This window comes from Neopsephotus bourkii, unplaced genomic scaffold (assembly GCF_033783945.1).
Source record: "Neopsephotus bourkii isolate Nb327-2 ecotype Australia unplaced genomic scaffold, CSIRO-AGI_Nbou_v1 NB_719, whole genome shotgun sequence".
NCBI classification, from domain to species: domain Eukaryota; kingdom Metazoa; phylum Chordata; class Aves; order Psittaciformes; family Psittacidae; genus Neopsephotus; species Neopsephotus bourkii.
In genome coordinates, this window is record NW_026901218.1 from 1,734,335 (window position 1) to 1,759,771 (window position 25,437).

Genomic DNA, 25,437 nt, shown 5'->3' on the forward strand with positions numbered 1-25,437 from the left:
TCACTGCTGCTACCACCAATAATAGTAATGATAAAGGAAATAACAAGGGAAGGGAATACAACACCCCATCACCAGCCGACCGATAACTTGCCCCCCCAGCCCAACCAAGCACCAACCGATGCCTCCTCCAACCCTGCAGTCCCCTTCGCCCTTCCGGCTAACTCCCAGTTACCTCCTGGGCATGACGTGCTGTGGTATGGAATACCTCTCTGGTCAGTTTGGGTCAGGTGTCCTGTCTCTGCTTCCTCCCGGCCTCCCCTCCTCCCTGGCAGAGCATGAGGCTCACAAAGTCCTTGGCCAAACCAAAGCATCATTGTTATCAGCTCTGTTCCCAGCCCGAAAGTCAAAAACACAGCACTGCACCCACTACCAAGAAGGAGAAAAATGACTGCTACTGCTAAACCCAGGACAGACACCAATATGGTTTGTTGACCAGAGTTTCTTGAAGGCAAGCATTGATTTGACTGCCAAAAATGTGATTGCTGTTCAGCCAGATATTTTCTTTAACAGGGTATAAAGAGCTTATTTAAATTAAAATCATTTTTTTACCTGCAAAGTTCAACATAAATGAAAGGATTAGACATAAGATTTTACAGTAGCAGTTCAATATATCAAAGGTAACTTCTATAGCACGAATCATTCTGGCACATCAAAGAGGAATGAAAAGTTACAGCTGTTTTTGTAATATTTACCAATTTCTCAATCTAATATACTTGATACATACGTTATCTTTGCCCTATTTAGAAACCTCCATAACCATCCATTCCTTAATTAATATTCAGCAATGCAAAACATGAGGGTACATGGAATTCAGCATCCCAGTCACACCAGCCCTGGGTAAGTCACTGTGCACTACTCATGCACTGCTTCAAGAAGCACCCTTCAATGCTGACTGCATTGAGCTCTCGTAGCATTAAATGAAAGGAAGAGAGCACACCAAAACAGCTCCAAGAGCTGCATATTTTACCAATTCCAAAGTAGCATAATCTAAACCTCTTCGCTGGAGCTGCGGCACAACAAGCATCCATCTGAACCCTGGGAAAAATATATATATTACACAGAGTGTTTGCTCAAGGCCTGACGAACCTTGTCAGGTTCAGTGGGACTTGTTTGTGTACTGCCTGTCAAGTGTGTGAATGTTTCTTTCCAGGAAAGAGAAACAAAAGGAAAGGTATGAAAAAAAAAAAAAAAGAAAAATACAGCTGAAAGAAAAACACCTGCAACTCCAAACCAAGACATTCAGATATATCCAGCATTTTGTGATGAGTTCCTTATATTTTCCCTTTTGAATCTGTATCACTGACTACAGATTCTCTAGTAGATTCTTCAGATAGAATAGTTTTATTTGATACAAACTCACAATTCTTGATGGCTTAGCTCAATTCTTTTTCTTTTTTTGGAACATTGCAAGTATCAAGCTTTCATCAAAAAGCAAGAATTACTCCTAGGACATTTTGTTATAGTCCCTGCCTGTAGTAGAGCCCTACATCCAAGCCTCCCATGCCCCCACACAAATCAGGCAATTCTGCCAATATTCCAACACCTGTGCTTTCACAGCTCATTCACCTTCTTATTAAGACTATGGGCAAAACACAAACAAGACCCCCTGGACAGCACAGATTTCTTGTATGCTACTCAGGCTAGAGAACGAACAGCTCCAGCCTCATAATTTTTCCATCAATACACAGTAAGCACGTGTTTTATTAATGAACATATAATCAACAATAAATACCTTCACCTTAGCAAGGTGAGGCAGTGTCTGTCAGAGCAATGAAAAATGTATGGAAGCATGGGAGGGGTGGGGTAGGCTTCCAATCATTTATGATTTATTTGCCTTTATGAATTAGAGCATTTGGGGTGTACATTTTCATTTTTTACTTTCAGAACTCTTGACTTCCAGCTAAATTTTTGTTTGCTGGAATATGAACTCTAATGTTCTCTGCTAGTTTCTCATTAGTTTCTCTTAGTTCCCTCTCACTAAATAACTGCCCTTTAACATATTCATAATTAAAAACTGGAACTTAGAGAAACAATTCAGAGTCCAGCAGATTCTTACAGGGTCTCAGTGCAACACTGAAATTACCTGCCAAATATACACTTCAGGAGAAACTGTCTTTTAATTCTCAATTTATTTACAGGGGATACTAGCATGAAAGAGCTGGACAGAAAAGCAGCATAAAGTCAGCTGAGAGGTGACTTCAGGGTTGCCATGGCAATTTGTCTGTGAGCATTCCTCGGTGTGTATTGGGTGTAAGGAAATTCTGCATTGAGCAAAGTGAGCAGATAAGAAGGTTTAGTCTATTTTAGGCTGAAGAAGCTTGGAGAAAAAGCCTGCATCCCACAGCCAAATTATGCAAGGAAGTTGGCACCAGTCATGTTTTTTAATTTCTGTAAGTATCTTACAAATAATGAATGCATTAAACCAAAAGCACCGTATCACCCTCACTCAGCCAGAGCACCCAGTGAAGACTTTAGCCTCTAGCTGGGCTGCATGTGCTATGTAGCAACCAGTGCTTTCAAAGCAATATCACACAGTGATCGGATCAGTGATCAGTAACTCAGCCACCAGCTTCTGGTGCTAATGTAAGAAATCTGAAATTGGAAAATAATTAAAAATGACTACTTCTCAAAGAGCTTACATGTGGACAGTTTCTTACTGCAGTACAATCTTACTGTAGATTTTGTTTCCAGCCTCTACAACAGTCCTGGTTCTGTGTTATAGATCTGATTAGAAATATACATGTAACTATTTACTTATGAGCCTTTCACCTCACAAGTTGTTTCTATAACAAGTCACAGCTTCTAAACAACTCACAGTATTACATTTAGAACTACACTGGCTCTGTCAGACAGCGGGGAAGCTTCTGGCAGCTTCTCACAGAAGCCACCCCTATAGCTCCCCCACTACCAAAACCGTGACACACAAAGCCAGTACCACTAAGTAATATAACAGGTCCTTTTCAGATCTATGCTTTCTGGAACATAACATTTCCAACCTAATTACAAAATTCTTAGGAAATCCTAATATTACCTAGGGCAATGAAGTCCTGGCTAACAGAAATGGTTTATTTATTTTCAGAGTGAGAGTCAATAATTAAAGCCTGGAGCTTACCCACTTCTCTAAGCAGCTGTAATAACCAAAGGAAAGCTCATTTTGTTACAAGCAGCCTGGTGAGATAGGCATTTTTACAACAGTCAGAAAAAGAGAAGTAGGTATGGTAGTCTTATTTTCAGCTTTTATGTCATATTTCTCTTGTGAAAAGGTCAAGCATGGGCAGCAGCATGCAACTCTAATGAACAAAATGTTTTCTTAGCTTTCTTTCTGCTCCATTATGTGAAATATCCTTACTTTAAACTACACCAAGTCTATAACACAGTGAATGCTGTGCTCCAAAAACCTTTCTTAGTTTCTTCATCAAACTTACTGATGCTAACATCTCAGAACCACTGATACAAATTACATCACAGATAAAATCTTCATAGAATCATAGAAGTAATAGGTTGGAAGGGACCTTAAATCTCATCTAGTTTCAGCCCCCTGCCATGGGCAGGGACACCTTCCACTAGAGCAGGTTGCCCTAAGCCCCGTCCAACCTTGCCTTGAACACCACCAGGGATGGGGCAGCCTCAGCTTCTCTGGGCACCCTGTGCCAGTGGCTCAGCACCCTCACAGGAAGGAGCTTCCTACGATCTAGTCTAAATCTCTCCTCTCTCAATTTAAAACCATTACACCCTTACCCTACCACTCACTACATACTCACTTTGATGAGCAAACACCCCCCATCACATGCCTATGTAAAAAGTCTCTCTCCAGATTTCTTGTCAGCCCCTTCAGGCACTAGAAGCTGCTCCCAAGGTCTCCTCTGAGCCTTCTCCATCTGAACAACCCCAACTCCCTCCACCTGTCCCCATAGCAGGCTCCAGCCCTCTGATCGCATTTGTGGCCTCATAGGGACTTGCTCAAGCAGGTCCACATTCTTTCTTATGCTGGGCCCCAGAGCTGTATCAGGACTCCTGGGGGGGTCTCCCCAGAGCGCAGCAGAGAGGAAGAATCTCTCCCCTGAGCTGCTGCTCACGCTCTGTGGGTGCAGCCCAGCACACAGGGGGGTTCTGTGCTCAGGTACACACTGAAGCCGAGTCATGGAGAGCTTCTGATCAACGAATATTTATGCCACACAGAAGCTGCTTTTAGCATATCATTCAATTAAAATCTAAATTTCACCTTCAGAACAAACACAGACAAACCACTGTATACTATATTACATTCAGTAGTGTACTTCTGATTAATAATCTAAATAATTCACTTCAAAAAAACTGTAAGATGTTTCCTTGTTAATGGAATCCAGTCAGTGTTTTGTAATTATCAGTTTAGTACATCAAAACACAAGATATCTCACCAAAAGAAAAATACATCTGATAACATTTGTAATACATCTGACATACAATCGATATTTTTGGATCCTTTATTATGTACACTTTTTACACTCCAGCTTCACTAATAAACAGACTTTCATAAGAAATATGTGGCATCATTAGTTTGTTGAAAAGGAATTTACTATAAACACAGAAGGACCTGTTTCGACACACAGGTCTATCTTTTTACAAAAGTAACTCTACTGCAGATATAAACCAGAGAATTGAGAAGGTACCTTTTTGCTGTTAAAAATCAAGCAGTTACAACTGTAGATACCCTTATTGCAATTCCTTTTTTGAGGCATATTTTTAGGGCAATTGTCGCGGTTTAAACCCAGCCATGCAGCTTGTTCACTCACTCCCCCCCTTCTTGCCCTCCCACTACTCCCTGAGGGACAGAGAGGAGAATAGAAAAGAACGCAACTCCCATGGGTTGAGATAAGAACAGTTTAGTAACTAAGGTATAACACAAATCACTGCTGCTACCACCAATGATAATAATGATAAAGGAAATAACAAGGGAAGAGAATACAACACCTCACCACCAGCTGACCGATAACTTGACACACCCCCCCCCCCAGCCGGACCAAGCACCAACTGATACCTCCTCCAACCTTAGCCCTTCCAGCTAACTCCCAGTTACATCCTGGGCATGATGTGCTGTGGTATGGAATACCTCTTTGGTCAGTTTGGGTCAGGTGTCCTGTCTCTGCTTCCTCCTGGCTTCCCCTTCTCCCTGGCAGAGCATGAGGCTCACAAAGTCCTTGGCCAAACCAAAGCATCATTGTTATCAGCTCTGTTCCCAGGCCGAAAGTCAAAACACAGCACTGCACCAGCTACCAAGAAGGAGAAAAATGACTGCTACTGCTGAACCCAGGACAGCAATTAAGCCTTACTACTTTAGAAAGCAAACCTTTTGCGCTTTTGTTTGCAAGAGCATCATCTACATATCTATTATATAATAATTCATTTAAATAACACCTCCTCGCCTCCCTAAATATAAGGAATGATCAAATAAAGACAAAAGGAACAGACTCAAAAGATTCCAATATCTAAAGAGGATCTGTAGATTGAAAATGAATACAGGCAATAAGAAAGCTTTTTTTCATGGGAAACACTGAGTTATGTTGAAACTAGCAGGAGTTTCAGCAGTTGCATGGCTGTAATGCTTGCAAGAGTTTTCTGAACAAGTAATGAGCAAAAAAGCACAGGTCCTTAAGAGAACGTCAGCTGAATGTTTCCCTCATGCACTACACAAGACTAAGCAGATCTAAAAAATAACTGGTTAGTGACATGAAAAACAGAGCTACACACCACCTAACTATACACAGCTGTGTTTAAGACTGAGGACTTGCTTTAATACTTCCATTTTCTTTGGACAAAGATCCCTAAACTGGGAATTGGCAACTAGTAATCCCTACTTTTGTCCCCTCAAGCTACCTTGACTTTCCAGTTGGCAATACTAAGCAGCACAGAGCATTTGTATAAAAAGTCATGGAACCTCCACTATGTCTATTTGGTTTATTCCCCTTGATTCCCCCAGAGGCAAATTACACCAGTGACAATAGGGACAAGATTTCTCAAGTTTTGTATCCACAGGCGTACACCATTGATGTTAGTCTGTCCAAATACCTTCGCTAAGTAATGAATCCCTGTAAAGTTTTACTTGTTTTGTCATGATCTTCCCTAAAACACTTCAACTACTAAATAATATTACACAGGTGAAAGCTCTCAAATGCCAGGGTTTAATGATATGCTTTCCTAATAAAGGGCCTGATGGATTAATGCTTTAATTAATAAATATAATATACAGAATGGTATCCCATACTCCAAAGAGAAAAGGAAAGGATGGAGGGAAGAAAGACAAATTAACAGGTTAAAACCATAGTAACTGTAATTGTAAGGTCCGAGTACATTTTTATGTCCAGGTTATAAGCCTTGGGAAAAAAAAGGAATTTGTGACACAAATGCTGACATAACACTACGGCCATTCCAAACACAACATTGTAATTATGGTTTGGATTACCAGCTGGTTGGAAGAATTGCCACCCAGAACAAAACTGTAATTTCTAGCAAGAAACAGTCAATCAGAATCCCAGGATTATAGAAAACTCATACAAGACACTATTATCTATACAGTCACAGACAGAAGATGTCAGGGAATCAATTCATATAACATGCCAGCTTAACAAAATCTGCATACAAAATTTATGACTACAGTAATATTCCTTTATATCGCAAGTTATTAATGGTCATTTTAATGAATATCTACAGCTGAAGTGCTTCGGTTCTGTATGATATTTTAATCATCTTTAGCCATGTATTTAAATGCATTTCGTTTTATAGCCATCAGCTCCTTACCGATAAGGCAGCCTTTACATTCACATGGAGACATTTGAGGTAGCTACTAATTCTGTCGTTATGCTGTTATTGATTTCCTTAAGATTTACTACATGAGGAACAGAACTGCATGTGCCATTACAACAGTACTTCTTTTAAAGCCCAAACTAGACTAAGAAGGTGTTCATGAGAAGTACTACGTGCAGAATCATTCTAATACTTTTTTATGTTTAAAATACACAGCTCTACATTGCTGGAAATTCAACATTCCCTCAAGACAAATAAAGAAAGTTGAATTCAAATACCAACATCCTTAAGATAAAGCAGTGCTCTTTTTTATTCCAGTTTTACATCAAAACAACAGACTTTTTAAAAGCTTATTTTTATTCTAATGAAGGTATTATTCAAAAGTTCATTTTGTTGTTTCTGTATAGAAACAGTCATGACTATAAATAGCCTTGTAATAACTGTCTGAAACTTCTATTTGGATACATGGTAGGGCAGGAAGGCAAACTACAGAAAGTAAATCCTAGGAGTCTGGAGGGTCTTATTATACAAGAAAAAAGCATCTTTTAGATCAAAGCTAATTACTATTACATGGAATTCATTCTAAAAGACCTGAGATTTCCTATAGGACAGCAGAAAAGTGAGAGTTCAAGATGAGACACAGCTGGCATAGTTTTACAAGAATTCCAACTCCTGAACCCTAACAGCCTTAAGGACACAGGTTTTGCTCATGGTCATTGAATTGTCCATCTGAAAGCGACATTATTCAGCTATTTTGCTCTGTTGCTCCTTTTCTAAACACATGCATCTCTGTTGTCTTTCTGGGACAAGAGCTCTTTGAACCAGCGTACCACTCTGAAAAAAACCCTAATAGTGATAAATGATAAATCTCATTCCAATCAAGCTGTTTTACTAACCCGAAAATGAGCTTGTCACCCATAAACAGATTTTACTGAGACACATACTTTCTAGTGGGAAATTCATGTCCTAGTCACAAGCATATGTAACTATAAAAACTTATTCTCTTCCACAGTTGTTAACAATTGAAGTACAAAGTATATGCTGAATGCATGGCTTGACTAATAATACCCACAAAAAAACTGGATGAGATGCAATTTTCATCCTGTTGTTTTTGAGGCATGCAAGTAATCATAACATTAGGACCATTCTTTTTTCATTTGCTGTTTGTTTGGCATATATGGCCAGAAGGAAGAGACTTGGCAATAAAGGTCACCATGCAGGAGACGGGCAAGGTTAGTCTTCTTGTAAGTTAAGTCTACAGCAGATGTATACTCCCATGGAAAACCCGAGTCACTCGCACTTGAAAGGATAAAAGACTAAACCTAAATATCATGCTTATTTTCCATATCATCACTCAGCTGCTTGTCATTCAGCCTGAGCTAAATATGTATCTATGCATCCTTATAGAATTTACATCTGCTCCTATGACTCCAACAGTTCACAAAGCTATTTCTACTTCAATATATATTATGAATACAGGTAATTATAATTCATTAAAAACCATTTTAATCCATTTCGATTTTCCCCATCTCATCAAGCAAGATAACGTATGCAAAAGCTATTGGACTAAAGCAACAAACTAACCTGAGAATGGAATCAGCTAAATTAAATTATATTGTACTAGCACTGCAGATTCTAAAAACTAAAACTTGTGCCAGATAAACAATACCTGGAGTATCTAAATATGTGAATTACATATTCATGCAAGTGTATGTTAAGCTATTGTGTGATTACAATATTATATACATATTATTAAAATATTCCAAGGACTTCAAGAGAAAATATTATTCTTAAATAGGAAGATGCTTTCTTCATTTCTGGATGATACTATAAACAAAGACTTTTATGAGCAGTGAAAAGAGTAAAAACCCTAACTCAAACTTTTTCCTATGGATTTATGCCTCAGGGAACTGGTTCAGTGTGATATCTCTACTGTTTAATAAAAGGAAAGACCCTGTAGAACTTTCACTTTGGGTCACCACTAGCATCTCTCCTGTTCTTCTGCCTACTTCCATTTGACATATGCTCTGCCCCTCTGCCAAAGCTGGTTAAAATTGGGCTGGGAACAACTCCAGTCTGAAGATGAACAGTAACATTTAAACATTATCGTGATACATACATGATAAACTTATTGTTGTTCACATACAAAATCCTTTCCATTTATCTGTTTGCAGATTTAGTCCAAACTGACAACCTCACTTAGGCAAGACAATTGGAATCTCTGAAACAGTAACAGACTGACCCCATACATGCATTACTCTTTTTATTTAGAGCAAGCTGTAGACATGTAACCAAAGACAATAACATGTAACAAGGTATTTTATTTTTTATTATTTCATAAAGCTTTAGAATGTTGTTCTTGTTATATAAATAAAGCATTTGCCTCTACAAAGCCTTATTCAAAGCTAGTTTTATTACATTCCCTTATTTGAATCTCTAGGAAGAGCTTCAATTAATTCACAGCAGTATACAAAGGTCAAATTAGCACCACCTTTCCTGCCCTTTTGTGTTTGTTTTAGTCTGTTCTGTAAAGATAAGTGTAACAAGATAACACAACAGGAGTTTGAAAATCGCATAGGAATCTGTTTACATTGGATAGATGGCCAGGGTCAGAGCCCGAAGCTCTGACCTGCAGTTTGCTGGCACAGGAATCTTTCAGAACGAACTGCTTTGCAAGCCAGGGTCCTCTGTATTCAGAGGAGCAACACACTGTATATGCACAATATAACTTGCAAGCATCTGATAAGCACTGTTTCCATGCTGCTACAAAGTGATACCATTGCTGTAGGCGTATGCAAAAGACTGTCCACCAAGCTGCTTGAAGGATGAATAATAGTCAAACTCCAAAGTTTTGGAATTGTATTCCAGTGCTTTGAAAAGAAAAGTCAGGTTACGCCTTATCATCTTCTGCATACTCAGGATAGGTGGCTTTTCAGCTCCCTGGTAATAACACATACTTCAAATCACATGCATACACCATGTTTAAGGTTTCCATTTACTGCTTGAGCAGTCGTTTGACAACTTGCGAAGTGGGAGCTCTGGTAAGATTGAAAACCCGTTGCCTGAGGTAGAAGCCCAGAACAGCAGGGAGCAAAAGAAGATTCAGAAGTTTTTAACACCCTGAAAATAAGCATTGGAATTGCCTAGCCTTCTGTTAGCCCATTCAAGCACATTCACACTGCACAAGGACTTCAGAGAAAATATGCTTCTACATAAATTCCTGAGCTGCCAACTTTAGCCTGGTTTTAGAACTTGCACATTATGAACAAAAGGTAAATTACATCATTAGAATTGTGACTTAGGCTTAATATAGAAATCAAGCAGCACTCCAAATTACTGTAAGTATATCTACAGGGAAGAAAAAAGCTGCTAAAAAAGAGACACTTCAGTTGAGGCTGCATGGAGCTCAACGGAAATCGCAATATTCAACAGTGAAGACAAACTGTACTTCATGCTGTACACGATTAAACTGTAAGAGTACTCGACCAAGGCAATGGTTTTGGTATCTTCAGATGGAACGCATTTACCTAAGTGCCTATAGGAATTAGGATGATGGTTACTCTTAGCCATCTACCATGGTCCACCCTGTCTTTTTTAAAGCTTCAAAGTGCAGAAGTAATTGTGCTAGGAAGCAAGTAGGAAACCTTCCCATCGCTAACACTATGAACACCTATCACATAACCCAGAGCCAAGGCACAACCCCATCTCAACCTAAAAATGACATGAAGGTGTGTGATCCTATAACACAGCATGCAACTGTTGCTGCACAGCTTTTCTGTCCACTGTGTATGTGATCTACCTTTGGCCATATGATGCTGAAGCCACAGTCCTACTTACAGACCACCCCTGACTAATAAAAGCCAATCTGTGGACCAAATATGCATTATAGAACCCCATAAATTATATGGAAACTGCAGAAATGCTAAGAAAATTGGCTGTTCTGTGCAGCCAGTTGAATAATTTGCTTCATCCCACTCTCACTGCAAACAAGAGGAGTTGGTCCTTCAGCCACTACTTAAGCATGCCACCTCCCATTGGTGAGAATACTACAGCTGCTATCTGCAGGTCAGGGCCTCAAAATTATCTCTTGGCATGACTCAGATCCAGCAGAAAGCATGTCATAAAATACGATTACACTTTTTGTTCTGGTAAGCAAAATTCATTTTCACAGCTCATTCATGTCTCTGGTGTAAGATCTTAATTATCCAAACTGACACAGGTTACTCATCATTCACTTCTTATAGGCCATCTAATTCAACAAACTGCACAAACATGTGCTCAGCTTAAGCAACTGAACGGCTATTTCCAAGTATTTGGCAGTTCCTGACCCAGGCCATCAACTTCCTGTGGGTTTAAGTGAAGGAAAAATACCCAGCTGTGATTTCAGTTTAAATTCTGCACAATAACTTCTTGGAACAAAGTCTGGACTCTGCATTTAGGCTTCTGAGAATAGAGGGTGAAATTGCAGTTCTAGTGCAGACAGACTGTGTGGTATTTTTCCTCTCTACTGATCAAAAATGCCATCCAAGAAACTGTGATCAGTGATATATTTTTATGCTGCAAACTCCTGTAATCTAAAGATATTTTTAATATTTAGCAGACGTAAAAGTAAAATAGAAGCTAAAACATTATCACTAGTAGTTAGGACACTTAACACATGACCTGACCTACAGAAAATACTTTTCTAATATTATTGACATTTGTTTAACCTATAACATTAATTCTTTGTAGCTTGATAAATCCGAGTATCTTCCCCCTGTATTATCAAGAGACTGGTGCTGACAAAGAAAGTCAATCTGCGGCCCACACACAAATAATAGCTTTCCATTACGTTTGCCATTTCACCTGAATAATTCCTGATAATCATGAATAATGAAGTTATTTGACATTCTAATGATATCATGCTGTGCAACTTCAATCCATCAGTCACTGTCAGGAAGGTCAAATATTTGTATTCCGTTACATTATTCAGAGTTCATTAAACAGTTAAATGACATTATACACCTTAATTATACTTCCAAATGAAACTAGCACATATCATTTAGATTTGAGAGTCTATGTGATGCATCTCCATTTAAAAGAAGGATCATCATTTTGAATATTCATATGTGACAATTATATATACTGGAACTTCAAACAATAATTTTTCAGCTCTATCAAATACTAATGTAAAGATGAGTTTACTTGATACACCTAAATATGTTCTTCACAGCCTAAGAGAGCTTGTCATATTTTCTACTGTGTTACTGCAGGTTACTTCTTAGCGATCCTAACAAGGGCTCAAATACAGATCTGTAACTGATACAGGAAACTGTTGACTAGAGCTATCTGTACACAAGACAAAAATACGATATTTATATAAGAAAACAGGCAGGGGAAAAGAAATGTTATTTTCTTGAAAAAAAATGATTTAAAGTATATTTCAACACAATTCAAAACCTGCTGTGGTAGATCAAAAGCATCGTAAGAAAAAAGGAAGTATATTCAACTGTGGCATTAAAAGAATACTATTTTATTAATAGCTAATATTCAAAAGCATTAAGCTCTTCCCAGGTTATCAGTGCAAATATTCACTAACAAACTACTATGGCAAGTAATATAAAGACTTGATTTGCATGAATGCAATTTAATTTTTTCCCTCCCATCAAAACCATTTTCCTTGACAAGAAAAATAAAACCAACAAGGGGTTCTAAGACAGTCATTAAGTGGCCATCAGAAAATATGCATTGATTTAAGTAGACTTTTTAAGAAATCATAGCCTTTGTGATTGTACTGAGCATCTCCACTCAACCACAACCTTCTACAACACACACAATAGGCAGAGAAATGGAAAGATAAATACAAGGAGAAAAATGTTTTAAATCCACAAAAAAAGCATAAATAGAGACAAGACCTTTGTTAGATTAATGTAGTTTACCAGCTTACAAAAGGCTTATTAAAATGCAACTCTTAGATACAAATTCTTTCTTCCTAAATGAGTTTTTAAGTCTAATATTAATGGACCTGACCAATCTTTTTACAAGATTCGATTCATTAGTGTATTTTAAGTATGGGAAACACAGCAAATTCATTAGATTACAGCAGACACTAGGTGTGTTCTTCAGTTCTTTATCTAGCTTGTACCACTGATGGGAAACGCGATCTTAAGCAATGAAAATCAACTCAGTCATGAATGAAACTGGAGAAAATGTAACCAAACACTACACTGCCTCTCCTCCCCCCTTGCCACAGTGCATTCACAAGGTCTGATGACTTCATAGGTGGAAATCAGATTTGAAATCTGTCAATCAGTTCCAAAAAGCAATTAATGCTGCTTATTCCTAATTATTTTGTTTGAATCATTTTGTTTTGCAAGAATTCTGTTGAACACAACCTGAGTATAAAATCGGGTTTCCTTCTCCATGTTAGCTTAGCCTCACTTACAGAGCCATATGTATCTATGTTGGCACCTCTAATTTGCAGAAATTTGGTTGAAACAACCAAAGCAATACAGTTACAGAGAATAAATTCAGACATGCTAATTAGGTTAATGACTGCCATCATACAGACCCGGATAATGTAAAGAGTTTATTGAAGGTTCAGTTATTTTTCTTTCACTAAGCTATCTTTGTTTTCTGAAGAACAGGATAAAATACTGTTTTCCTTCAGATTACCCATTCTTTCACAGTTCTAAATCTCTCATAGCTACCAAAACGTATTGGGAGGGAACTGGGAAATAAGCAGTAACAGCCTTCCAGTTTGGGAGTTATTCTTTAGTGTTTCTACGGCTTCAGTAAAAGACATTTTCCAGTTTTTGGAAACTACTTCCAAATGTCTATCATTTGAGGTATTTTTATATTCTCAAGTGATCTGAGATACACTGTCATCTGCAGAGTTCAAACCAGTTAATTACTTTTCTACTTCTTTTTGTCAGTGCCAAATGCACCATCATATCCTTCACAGTGGTGAAGGCCAGGCCTTGGGCACAGGCTTCTAAGGGAGCAGACTGAAGGCACCAATGGAAAATAGCACAGAATGTTACACCCTCAGCATTCCCTAGTAGAAATAATTCTAAGGAGCATGCCAGAAAGGTGACAACTGCTTTTTATCTACAGGATGGATATTTTAAACTTAATTTTTGACTTAATCTGCATAGAAAGTTTCAGAGTTAAATTAAGTCTCAATATAAAAAGGAAAAACATCTTAAGGCTAAGAGTTTTACATCAAGAGGCACAAATCAACTAATATAAGACAAAGCATGCCTCTGAAACCAGTCTTAAACTTTGCTAATTGGGCAAATTGAATTGCTTCCGGTATATGCAGCACACTTACGCTTTCCTTAACAAAATACAGACAATCCAGTAGTAACTAAAGGTAATGATATTTAATTACCCAGTGTGAATGGCAGTTTTTCAAGGTTTATCACTGTGTTGCATATATGTTTATATTAAAACTCATTTTGAAAGTTTTCCATTTCATTATTGTACTGAACAAAGCAGGACTGTCAGAAAATATAATTAGGAAGTCACAAAGGACCTTAAACAGATATTCAGAATTCTGTGGCTCTGACAACAGAGGCTTTGCAAAGTGCAGTGGCTCAACTGACAATGAACATAAATTAGATTCAAGTTTTGGAATAACATTAGGGTTATGTGAGTGTGCTGGCTTTCGCTGCACTCCAACACTACGGGGCAAGGCACGCATGGGGAACGTTCTCAGCCCTACAAAAGTAAGACAAGTCAAACACCCACTGTCTCTCATGAGAAAACCAGAACACATTATTCTACCTCCACATTGTTTCTCTTCCTTTTCTGGCCAATATTTGTACTGGCACATTTTTGTTTTAGATACATGTTTTTAAAGATTATGTTTCCCAAATATCTGGACTCCAACTGGAAAATACTGTCAAATTGCTTAGATTTAAGAGTATCTTACTCTTAATCTATCTTCTACTTTTCTTTGTGGATAGAAATAAACAACAACCTGTGAATACTGACCAACTAGTACAGTGTAAAGAATAACAAGAAAACACACCTTGCTTCAAGAAGGACAAATGCTGATCTTCCTGAGGTTAATGAAACTAGCCTCCCCCATCTGCAAGTGGAAACAATTAATACAGGAGTCTCAGCAATGGCTTTGGAAACCTAAGCCACCAGATAAATATGCCTTAGAAAACCCTTAACCACCATTTTAAACAGCCACATGAATTAAAAACAGTTAGGTTAGGTAAGCCATTTTCTTTTCTCCTCAAACCTGCAGGGGTAACAACCAGAGGAGGTCTCTATGATAACTGAGAAGAGCATCATCTCCTCATAAAATCACCAATTTAGTGGAGAGATTTCCGAAGTATATATGCATCCTTAAGTTTTGCAGTAAATGGGCACAACAAACACTTGAGATCTACAGCAGTTGACAATTTTTCTTGCCAAGATTAAAACATTTCAAAAGGGAAGGGGAAGTAATGAGATGGAAGATAGTTATTGCTGCTGAATCCTCTGACAGACCAGATGACAATCATTATTCAACTTCCCTTATTTAAAAAGACAAATGGAGCATCTCTCTGCGCCTTTTCAATCGTGACAAAACACAATCATCAAATCACATTATCGTCTTTACTCTGATATTTTGTAGGCAATATAAAACGATCCCCTATGGACAGCACCTTAGCTAAGGTACAAAGTTAAATTCATTCATGTATGCTTACAATGGCTCAACTGCAATGCCTGAATTCTGGTAATGTTCATGGCATAATATCAATATATAATCTGTATCATGTATTCTTTCCCTGCAACCAGGCAAATTCTACCTGGGAGTGACAGAAAAAGAAATGCAGAACCACACAGTGACACATCTGCAAAATACACTCATAAGTAGCTACACTTTCACATGCAAAGCAGAGCAAAACCTTGGAAGTTCATCAGACCAGACTGCATGAGAAGCAGGATTTCCAAACTCACCTATTTAAACTCATACTTGTCAAACACAATTTCAGTTTTATGAAACAAACAGCAATGAGATCATCTCAGTGCATTTCTAGTTAGTAACTGTTAAAGATAATAAATCCTGAACTAAAACTAACTGCTCTTCAGCAGGTTCTGTAGAGAGGTCACTCATTTGAATGTGCAATGATGGTAAATTGAAGAGCATCAGCAAAGGAATTTTCAACTTTTCTTGTACAAATATCTGCTCAAGAGAGCTCGCTGAGAGTGCTGAGAGTGTTTATATGTTTTGATCAGAAACAGTAGAAGTCAGCAGGTTACAAGGAACAGCAAAAAGCAGAACAAATGATTAACAGACTGTGCAGCCTTGTGCAACTTTAGTAACCTAAATATGGCATAAGTGCTAAAATGAAATACATCTGTATCTATGAACTATGCACTCTATTTCCTACCACAGCCTCATTTTACAACAAAGCCTCCATTGTCTGCTATGTTCATACCTAACTTTACACAAGACAACTTACTAAAACGTAATTTACCCAATTACCTTGCTTTGCCCTACCTAAAAATAATCAGAGATGCCAGAAAAGGTGAAGCCCAACAGAGTTGGGAACTTGCATGTCAAAACTCAAGTTATTTTGCCCAGGTATCCAGAAGTCTAGTACTGCTTCAGAGTAAAGCAGTTGTGTTCAAAATACTCCATTTGAGAACAGCTTTCCCTTGGTTGAGTGGACTCTCTTCAGATGTCTGTGTCTGCAGTCACTGGGGGAATACAGTAAATTGGATTTACCCTCACAGGATTTACATCTACACCAGGTAGTCTGAAGAGATTTACAGCATTTATCACACTCTATGCCCTGAAGAAGGTACTAGGATAACACCACAATATACTACTATTCCTTTGGTATGATTAGAGTGCATTCCTGCTTATTTTTCACACGCATGAAATGACCTTTTCCTCCTTTTGCTGTTGGAGTTTGCACTGGTTTTGTCTGGGATAGAGTGAATGCGTTACTGCTCTGCAGAGCTTACTTTTCTGCTCCTCACACTGCCCCACAAGCAAGGAGGCTGGGGGATGCTCAAGGAGTTGGGAGGGGGGACAGCCAGGACAGCTGACCCCAGCTGACCCCAGGGACATTCCAGACCATATGGTGTCATGCTCAGCATATAAAGCTGGGGGAAGAAAGGGGAAGGGGGGCGTGTTTGGAGTTAATGGCATTTGTTTTCCCAATTAACCACATGACAGAGCCCTGCTTTCCTGTAGCTGGCTGAACATCTGCCTGCTGTTGGGAAGCAGCTAAAGTCTTCATGTTGCTTCACCCATTAAACTGTCTATACCTCAACCTTTTACTCATTTAACCCTTTGAATTCTCTCCCCATCTCACTGGGCCTTTGTGAGGCTCAGTTGTTGACCATGGTTAAATGACAATAGAAATTATTTAAATATAAGGAGTACAAGATGATTACTTGTGAAATTATGAAATATTTTCTTTATATTATGGTACATCAAGGTATATTAATGTAGGTCTCAATAGAAAAATGCTATATATTAGGCTTTCTACAGCAAACAGAAGAGATGACACTTTAACATTTTGTCGCTAGCGTCCCTCCTAGGAGTTGCAACAGGCAATTCATGGCAGATGCCTCTCAAAAATATGTACTGGAAAAACACACACAGTTGTATTACACTGAATAGCTCAAAATATCCCAATATGCTAGAAACAATAAGCAATAAATGAAATTTCCAATTGACTTTCCAGCAAATCTATTCTAATTACAAATGGAGATTTTGCATGTATTGCATTACTTATGGTAATTCAGTCACATTTATTATGAATAACCATGTATTCCAATCATCTTTTTTAATTATATTCTGCTGTAAGAGCAAACCATGCGACACCTTGCCCAGACTCAGTTAACTGTGTGTGCGCTGTGTATCACATCCTGATGGCTGTGCTGAGAACAAAAGTTCCTAGACATGCACAAACTGTAACAGGAATGGCTTGTAACTGTCATCTTCATTAGCCAGAAATTACTTAAAAGAATTAAAGAAGGTGAATTTAAATCCAGTTATGTCCTGAGAGGGAAAACATTATTCTTTCTCCCTTCTGTTATGAAGTTAATTGCGATCGGTACCTGAATGGAACCACACGGCTGTCTGCTACTGAGGCAGGTAACACAGTGGTAAAACTGCAAGGGCGGCAAACACCTTTCTATTTGTTATCTATTGGCCATTAATGGCTATTAAGTTTGTCTGGGGTTTACTGATGTGATACAAAGGTTTGTTCAATAACCACACCAATTGCAAGTTTGCTCTCTGCTAGACTAGAACTGCTGGACTAAACATATTCATTATTTATAAATAGGGCTTCACTGGTTTCTAAACAAGAATGACAGTTGCTATGTTAAAGTTCTAAGGAAACACTCATTTTACCTTTTCTGAATCCCACTTCAGTTTCCCCATCATTTCCCATACAACAGTACGCTACCTCTTAATTTTACTTCCTTATACATAGGTTGGCTCTCATGTCTTTTACACTTGACTTCTTCCAGCTCCTTAAGATGAGGCTTTGCTCAGTAAACAGGTTTCTAACTATGCTAAAATATGACTGGGTAAAATCATTTTTCCAGGTACCTTTGTCACTTCAATGGCAGGAACCCCCTCAAAGTAAATTCACTTAAGTCAGTTACTGTAAAACTATAGCTGTAAGTCAATGGCAAAAATGGAATTGGAATTTTTTAGCTGGATCTCAGCATGTGTTAGCAAGGTAGCCCCGAAATTAAACTGCACAGATCCAACCTATTACGATACACAGCTCAAAACCCCACTTTCCAAAGATCTCACTACTCCCTGTAAAAGTAGGCTTGAAAGTCATTTGGACACATCACTAGTAGAAGACTCAGACGTCATGAAGGCTCATCCCTCCATGGCATTTGCTAAGACACACCAGGCTCTAGCCTCAGAACTTTCTTGCCTGGATGTGGCCTTAGGACAGCTTTTTTAATACTTCTTCCAATACAGATTGTGCTACACTCAGAAAAATTCTTATCACTGATCTGCTGAATGCATGTAAGTGAGTTATTTAATTGGCAATTTACTCCATTTGCACATTTGATTTTATTACATTCTCTTTTTCCTCTCTATTTAAAATACTGGCAAAAAGCACTTAGAATGGGGTTTTCATCAACACCATTATATTAGTGCAACTACAACACTGTAAACAGAACAGGTAAATCCTTAAGCGAAGTACTTTCTCCTTCACCAGCGAGCACCTTTCAAGGAAGACAAGATTTGAAGAGCTGAAAAGTGTATTTACAGTTGAAAGTTTATTTATCTGTCCAAAGGATACAGCTGAACTCCATTCCCCACAAATAAAAGACTGATAGCCAAGTGCTTGTGCACAGAGCTCTGAATCTATTATCTTCAGAAGCAGCATTTCTTAATGCGAGTCAAACATCATCCCTTTGTTTGCAGACTGCAAACAAAAGTACTTCAACTCTGAGATAATTAACTGCCCTCTCTATCATCACTAAATACAAGTGGTTTGCATACACAGAACAGAGCAGTCATTGTCTGGGCTGTCTGAGGAGAACTCCTGACCCAGGAGGAAGCTTAAAGATACAGTGAAGCTGATGGCTTCTGCTTCCAAGTGCCTTGCTGGTGCCAAGGGTGCAGTCCCCCATCCCTGCACAATATAGCTTCATTTAGCTAAAAATTATTAAGCATAAAACCGTTCTTCCTCACTCTCATTTGTGCAAATAAACATTATGGCATTAGTAAGTCCTACTTGAGAGATCACAACTGCTTATATAAGGAAGAGTCATGGAACAGCTTTATTTGGGTTCCGAGGGAAAAAACCAACACAAACAACACAACCTTGAGACCTTTCCACTGATGCTCAACACGTTCCATCTGGTATCTCAAAAAGAATTTACCAAATACTGACAATACACAAATTAAGTCTAAATCTCTTCTGCACTCATAATGAAGAAATATATTCTACACTTCTTAACCACATGCCAGACAAGATTCCTCACTTATACCTGTCCTCCCATTCAGGAGGTCTTTTTTACACATCATCTTCCTACTACTCTCTTCAATTAGAGTTACTGGACATTTTGAGAAATTCACGTAAGTAGTTCACCCCTTATTATATCAAACCACATTTTCTGTTTCCACATCATTCCCTTGCTATCTCCAGCAACATATTTAGGTTACAAAATATTTACCAAACCTCTTATTTTTAGTTCTTTGATCAAGAACTCAGAGCATAACTGCTCCTTAGTGTTGTGCTACAGTAAACTAATGATAATAGCAATGTATATGAAGCTTCTGTAACAGGCACTAAAGAATACTTTCCCACAGGGTTCAATATGTATAATGTGTGGTTGTAACAGTGCAGCATACATTACTGCAATATGTAAATGCAAATTTATACATTCTGCAATAACTGAATTTTATTTTCTAAACCTTATTTTTATGGCAAATATTAACACTTGTATAGGCTAAAAACCATAACATTTATAATTATGTAGCATAAATACAGATGTGATAAATGTGCAGTGTACAAACTAACTAAATCATAATAAACAGGAGCTCTAACTTTATGAAGAACTAAAATCTCATATGGATGCTAAACACCATGGTTTTCAACCAAACTTGTGAGAGAATACTACTGTTATTTCCAGAGCATATTCAATGGCCTCTACTAAATTACAAAAATCCTTTTAAAATATATTAACAAGTAAAGCTAATCAAAAGAATTATTTCCTTCTAACTGCAAATCTTTTAAGAACAGCACTGTAGCAATGTTTGTGACAATACTGACGGTGTCAGTCTCAAGTGATACAGCAATTCTGACAGCACACGATGGAGAAGCCATACAGCAAAGCAGATGCTGTTCTTACACTACTGACCCTGGACTCCACCCCAGCACAAGACACTGCAGTGTAGGCTGTTACCAAGTCCTTGAAGGAGCATCTGGTTCAACTAATGTTTTGCTCTACCTAGTAATAGAAGGAACAAGTTGCAGTAACTCAGAGTACACTGTCCTGACCACAAATAATGAGTATTAACTTCATATGGCGACGAAGCTGCCAGACAATATTACATGCTTTGGGGTTTTATATGTGGTCTAACCTCCTCAATCAGAATACTTTCTGGAGGGAAACACTAGATTCTATGGAAACAGCAATACCAAATGATCCAGCAAATTTCAGTATACAACAGTTAAATGGTGTCTTTTTTGTTCCTCCCTTTAAGTGGAAAAACCTTTCTGTAATCAATGCCAGATGAAAAGCTATTGTAAAGTTTTTATTCTAATGTAGTATACGCACATACATGTATACTTACTGAAGGAACTAAAGTGTTCATCAGAAATTTCTATACAATTGCTTGGTCCTAATAACATTCAGCTCATTCTTCACAGCTGGAAAAATCTGGGTTTTTTTAATAGCCAATTCAATAAACTGATGAAAAATGCTTTATATAATATAGTAGTGCCATAGATCTGATGTTTGTCATTACACAGTGCATTCAATCAATTTACAAATGTTGCTGTGCTCCTTCAGTGCTAGTTCTTCTTATGGCATCCTGAACACAAATCCGAAGATCAATACTTAGTCTACTGAAGAAAAACAGGACATAACAAATGAATAATTTTATCTATAATAAAAAGTCCTAGTCCCCAAATAGTTTCTCCTAATGTTTAAAATCATTTTTCATGTTTAACACAAGATGAAAGAAGTACCCCACACAATGCAATGAGAAAGGAAGTGATAATAAACCAGCTCGTATTTATTGAAGATATGCACAAAATCATGCAAAGCTATGGCATATAGCTAGGAAAACATGAATAAAATGGTAGGTCATTCACAAAGTTCTCATAGTAAAAAGCTGAAAGTCCATGCCAAAGAGCAGATGGGTTTTCTGTAAGAACACACTAAAGTTTTGTTCTGAACTATGGAAGCAAAAGGATCTGTATGAAATAATTTAAGTTCTTTTAGTAGAAGCTTACCTCATTCTGTTTGCTAGAGCTGATTCAGTTCGTTTTGTGTCTTTTGTGTGACAGAAACAATGTATTTGCTGACTGTAGACACATCCTTGAACTATTCCGGCAGTTGAACAGCCACTTCCTCTAAAACAACTACAGAGCTGCTCAAGGGAGCCACAAATGACTTCTTTCACAAGTACTTTGCAGAGCAGCAAGACAACACAACCTAGAGGCAACAGGGCCTCTACTTTTCATTGAAAAGATTACTGGTACCTGTGTAAGTGTATAGCCCTCCCTCTCCGTTTGGTTTGCCAGAAGAAGTGAATGAGCTTACTACTACTGCCAAACACATGAGCATATTTTAGCTCACACAGGATAGATTTCAGCATAATGTCAGATATCCCTTACTCAGTAGTAAAATCCCAGTTACTTCCTATTCAAGAATCTGTAGTAATCCCTCAAAGGGATGCTATTACAAACAGGTTCCTGAGTCCATGAACTAGTGCGGAATGCTTAGACAGAAATCTAATGCTGGGGCAAACGAGGCAGCTCTCTCCAGGAACAGGGGAACTCTTTCCTTACCTTGAATACAATGTTCTTGCTATTCCTACTCTTGGTTACTCTCAGCACAGTTTGACTTTCAAGCATCAAGCTGAATTCAGAAGACTGGCAGCTGGAAATAAACAAAGCTTTGTAATGTGTTACCTGAATCATCATGATGTGACATTGCTCAAATCATAAATGCTGAACTCTACAGGACCATTTCGACTGATTTTTTTCCAAGAGTATAGTTTTATTTTAAAACTATTACAGCAAATTCACAACCTCAATCTTACGTTCTGTTTCAAGATGGAATTTCAACCTTACTAGTTAATTAAAGCCACCACCTGGAGTGAGCTGGCTTTCAAACTGATTTCCTTGTCTCTCTAATTCACACACATTAATATTTTATTTCTACTAAAGGAAAAAAAAAAATCAAAATGAAAAGGAATGTCACAAGTGTGCCAGAGACAAAGCAGATAAAATTACTGCAATAAAAGAAAGAAAAAACACTTGTTAATGCCAGGTCTTTAGATGAATGCTGCATTATACAGACGTTTTAAAGCCTTACAACTACAAATTGCTCTATTTAAAATACCATATTCTAGCCTTTGCATCAAGATCTTTGCTAATTTTTTCTTCTTGTAATGAGAAAGGGAAGGGTTTTTATTACCTGGACATTTATTCAATGGAGAAACAAAGACTACATTAATATATTACAACACATGAGCTATTAAAACACTGTGACACTATAAAATATGCTGCAATACTCATTATGGGATAACAAAGCTAAACCTGAGCAAATAAATGTATCTGCCAAACAGTCTGCAATAACTATACAACTAGAGATTATAATCTTTAATTATTTAAGAAGGAAAGAAGCCTGTAATAATTAAGTTTTATAGGCTCCGTAAATTGTCATGACTAAGTGCTCACCAAACTTTAGAACAAGCAGCTTTCATCCAAAGCAACTGTTCTTTATTTTTAACAAAAGATGCAATTGTTTACTATTAATTAAAGAAAAATATTCACTGTTTTTAAAACTTCCCCACACAGCACAGATAACATTTTATTTACTCTCTGATCTGGACAATGCATAAGCCTACATATTGTTCAGGCAGTTCCAAGCTCTGCAGCTCACAGTCACTGATGTGATGCTGTCTAGACAGCTTTAAAAGTGGGTTGTGGTGGTTTTTTTGATAACAAATAAGTAAATCACATTGATTCACATCAGATTCTTCAGAAACTGAAGTTGAGAACTGCTCATTCAATTCATTGAAATATACTGGTGAGACAGTAACATCTTTAAATATTCTATGAAGTCTATCCATCTTTGCTATGTATTTAATAATAAAATGATCTGACTTGTAGTACAAACAGACACCATTCAAAGCAGGGGTAGAAAGAAGTTCTATACTGAATGATTATAAAGTGCAGAAGCAATAGGAGGAAAGGAAGAGTCTGTATTTCACAAGAAACACATTTATGGGTTTAAAAATGTATCACAGTATCACAGTATGTTAGAGATTGGAAGGGACCTCAAAAGATCATCTAGTCCAATCCCCCTGCCGGAGCAGGAACACCTAGATAAGGCTACATTATATATATTATTAGTATATATATTAAAGGTCACCAAATTTTAAAATCTACATTAAATTATTAAATTATGAGAGAAACAAAACTACACAGAAAAAGGAAGATTTCAGTAAGATCCAGACGACTTTCTTCTTTTCTCCAAAAACATTCAGATATTGCCTGAGTTCTTACTAACATTTTACCATGGACCTCTATGGAAATGAAGTGAACATCTTGAGTATTTCTGAAAAATTCCACCTCCAGCCACTGAAACCTGCAGAAGTTACGCAGCAGCAGCTTTGACTAGAATATAATATGCCACACTACAAAATACACTTAAGAGATACACATCTTGCAGAAACAAGTTCCTGTACACTTTCTAAGCTGATAAGTTTACTTACAACATGGAACTTCATTTTTATCTCAGGAAATTTGTGTGCTATACAGATGGTTTATTTAATCCATTTCTACCTAAATTAATCAAAGCAATCTGTCCCAAAAAAGTTAAGAGTCTTCATACAGGATTCTGCTGTTGTTTGACAAACTATGTATATTTAACTAGAAATTGTAAATGCTCCCTAAAGAAGTTACCACATCTAAAAATAAGTGACATTATTAAAAGGGAAGTGGGATGTGTTATTTAGCGTAATATGAAATTTAAACAGTATCACCTCAGATGCACTTTAAAATGCCTTTAGTGGCACCTGGTTGTTTATACATCTTCCATGGTGAAAAGGTCAATAGAAATTCACCTCTAAGGTCACAGTTGCCAAGCAACAATTTCCAGCAGTTCTGCAACACCACTCAGGCGTGTTACCTTCCAATGCCTGTTTTCTGAATAACCCTGTGCAGCATCCTACCTGGCCTCCGAAGCACACAGAGTTCCTCCTGCTCTTCCTACAGGGGACAGGTACCCCACCCTCGAGGCACTGCTCAAAAGGATACGTCCTGGGACCACCGGCCTCCGGTTCACCAGAGCAAAGGACAGCTCAGTCTTCAGGAAGATCACAGAGGGCTTGATGAGGTGCTGCCCAAATCTCAGCATGGTAAATGTTAATCTTCTTGTCTGAAAGAGATAATAGTGAAGATAATGAAGGGACTGACTTTGCCTTTCCAAGCAACAGGAATCAGACAACCAAACTGTCTAGACAGCTTCTGGAAAGAAGGTACCTCCTGGGCTCACCAAGGCATTGGGTGTTTGGGAAAGGTTGCCAATGCCTTCCTAAAAGTGTAACTTGTTTGTCAGGATGATGGAAAAGTCTTATTTCAAAAGCACAAAGCTTACATTTAATTTCTAAAACCATTTGCTCATCATCTTAGCAGGGCTATAAAACTCTAGGCAGAGAACATCATTTCTGTCTTGCATTTTCATTTCTTCTGCACTATATACATTTGGATCATGTGTGCTGGGAGAAGGATAAATAATCTCTCACACGCCCTTTGCCACAAGGCAAATCAACACAGGACTTACAAAATAAACCACATTTTCCAACTCAAATTCTCCACTAAATACCTCAACTGAAGATACACCGATAATTTAAAGAAAGCATATTTAGTCATTTTCCATCCATGCTTTCTAGTTTGAGCAACTGAAATGTGGAGTTGTGTGCAACATTTTCTCTTACAGAAA

At 37.9% G+C, this 25,437-nt stretch overlaps 1 protein-coding gene across 2 annotated transcripts in view; it reads right to left on the reverse strand.

Annotated features, from left to right (window-relative positions):
* FHIT (fragile histidine triad diadenosine triphosphatase) overlaps positions 1-24,873 on the reverse strand; it is a 422,862-nt gene extending 397,989 nt beyond the window's left edge. For both annotated transcript variants that reach the window (XM_061354268.1, XM_061354267.1), the window contains exon 1: positions 24,753-24,873. In XM_061354268.1, the coding sequence (XP_061210252.1) occupies positions 24,753-24,852 (100 nt within the window). In that variant the 5' untranslated portion in view covers positions 24,853-24,873. The remainder of the gene's footprint in view (positions 1-24,752) is intronic.
* Positions 24,874-25,437: the final 564 nt, after the last annotated feature.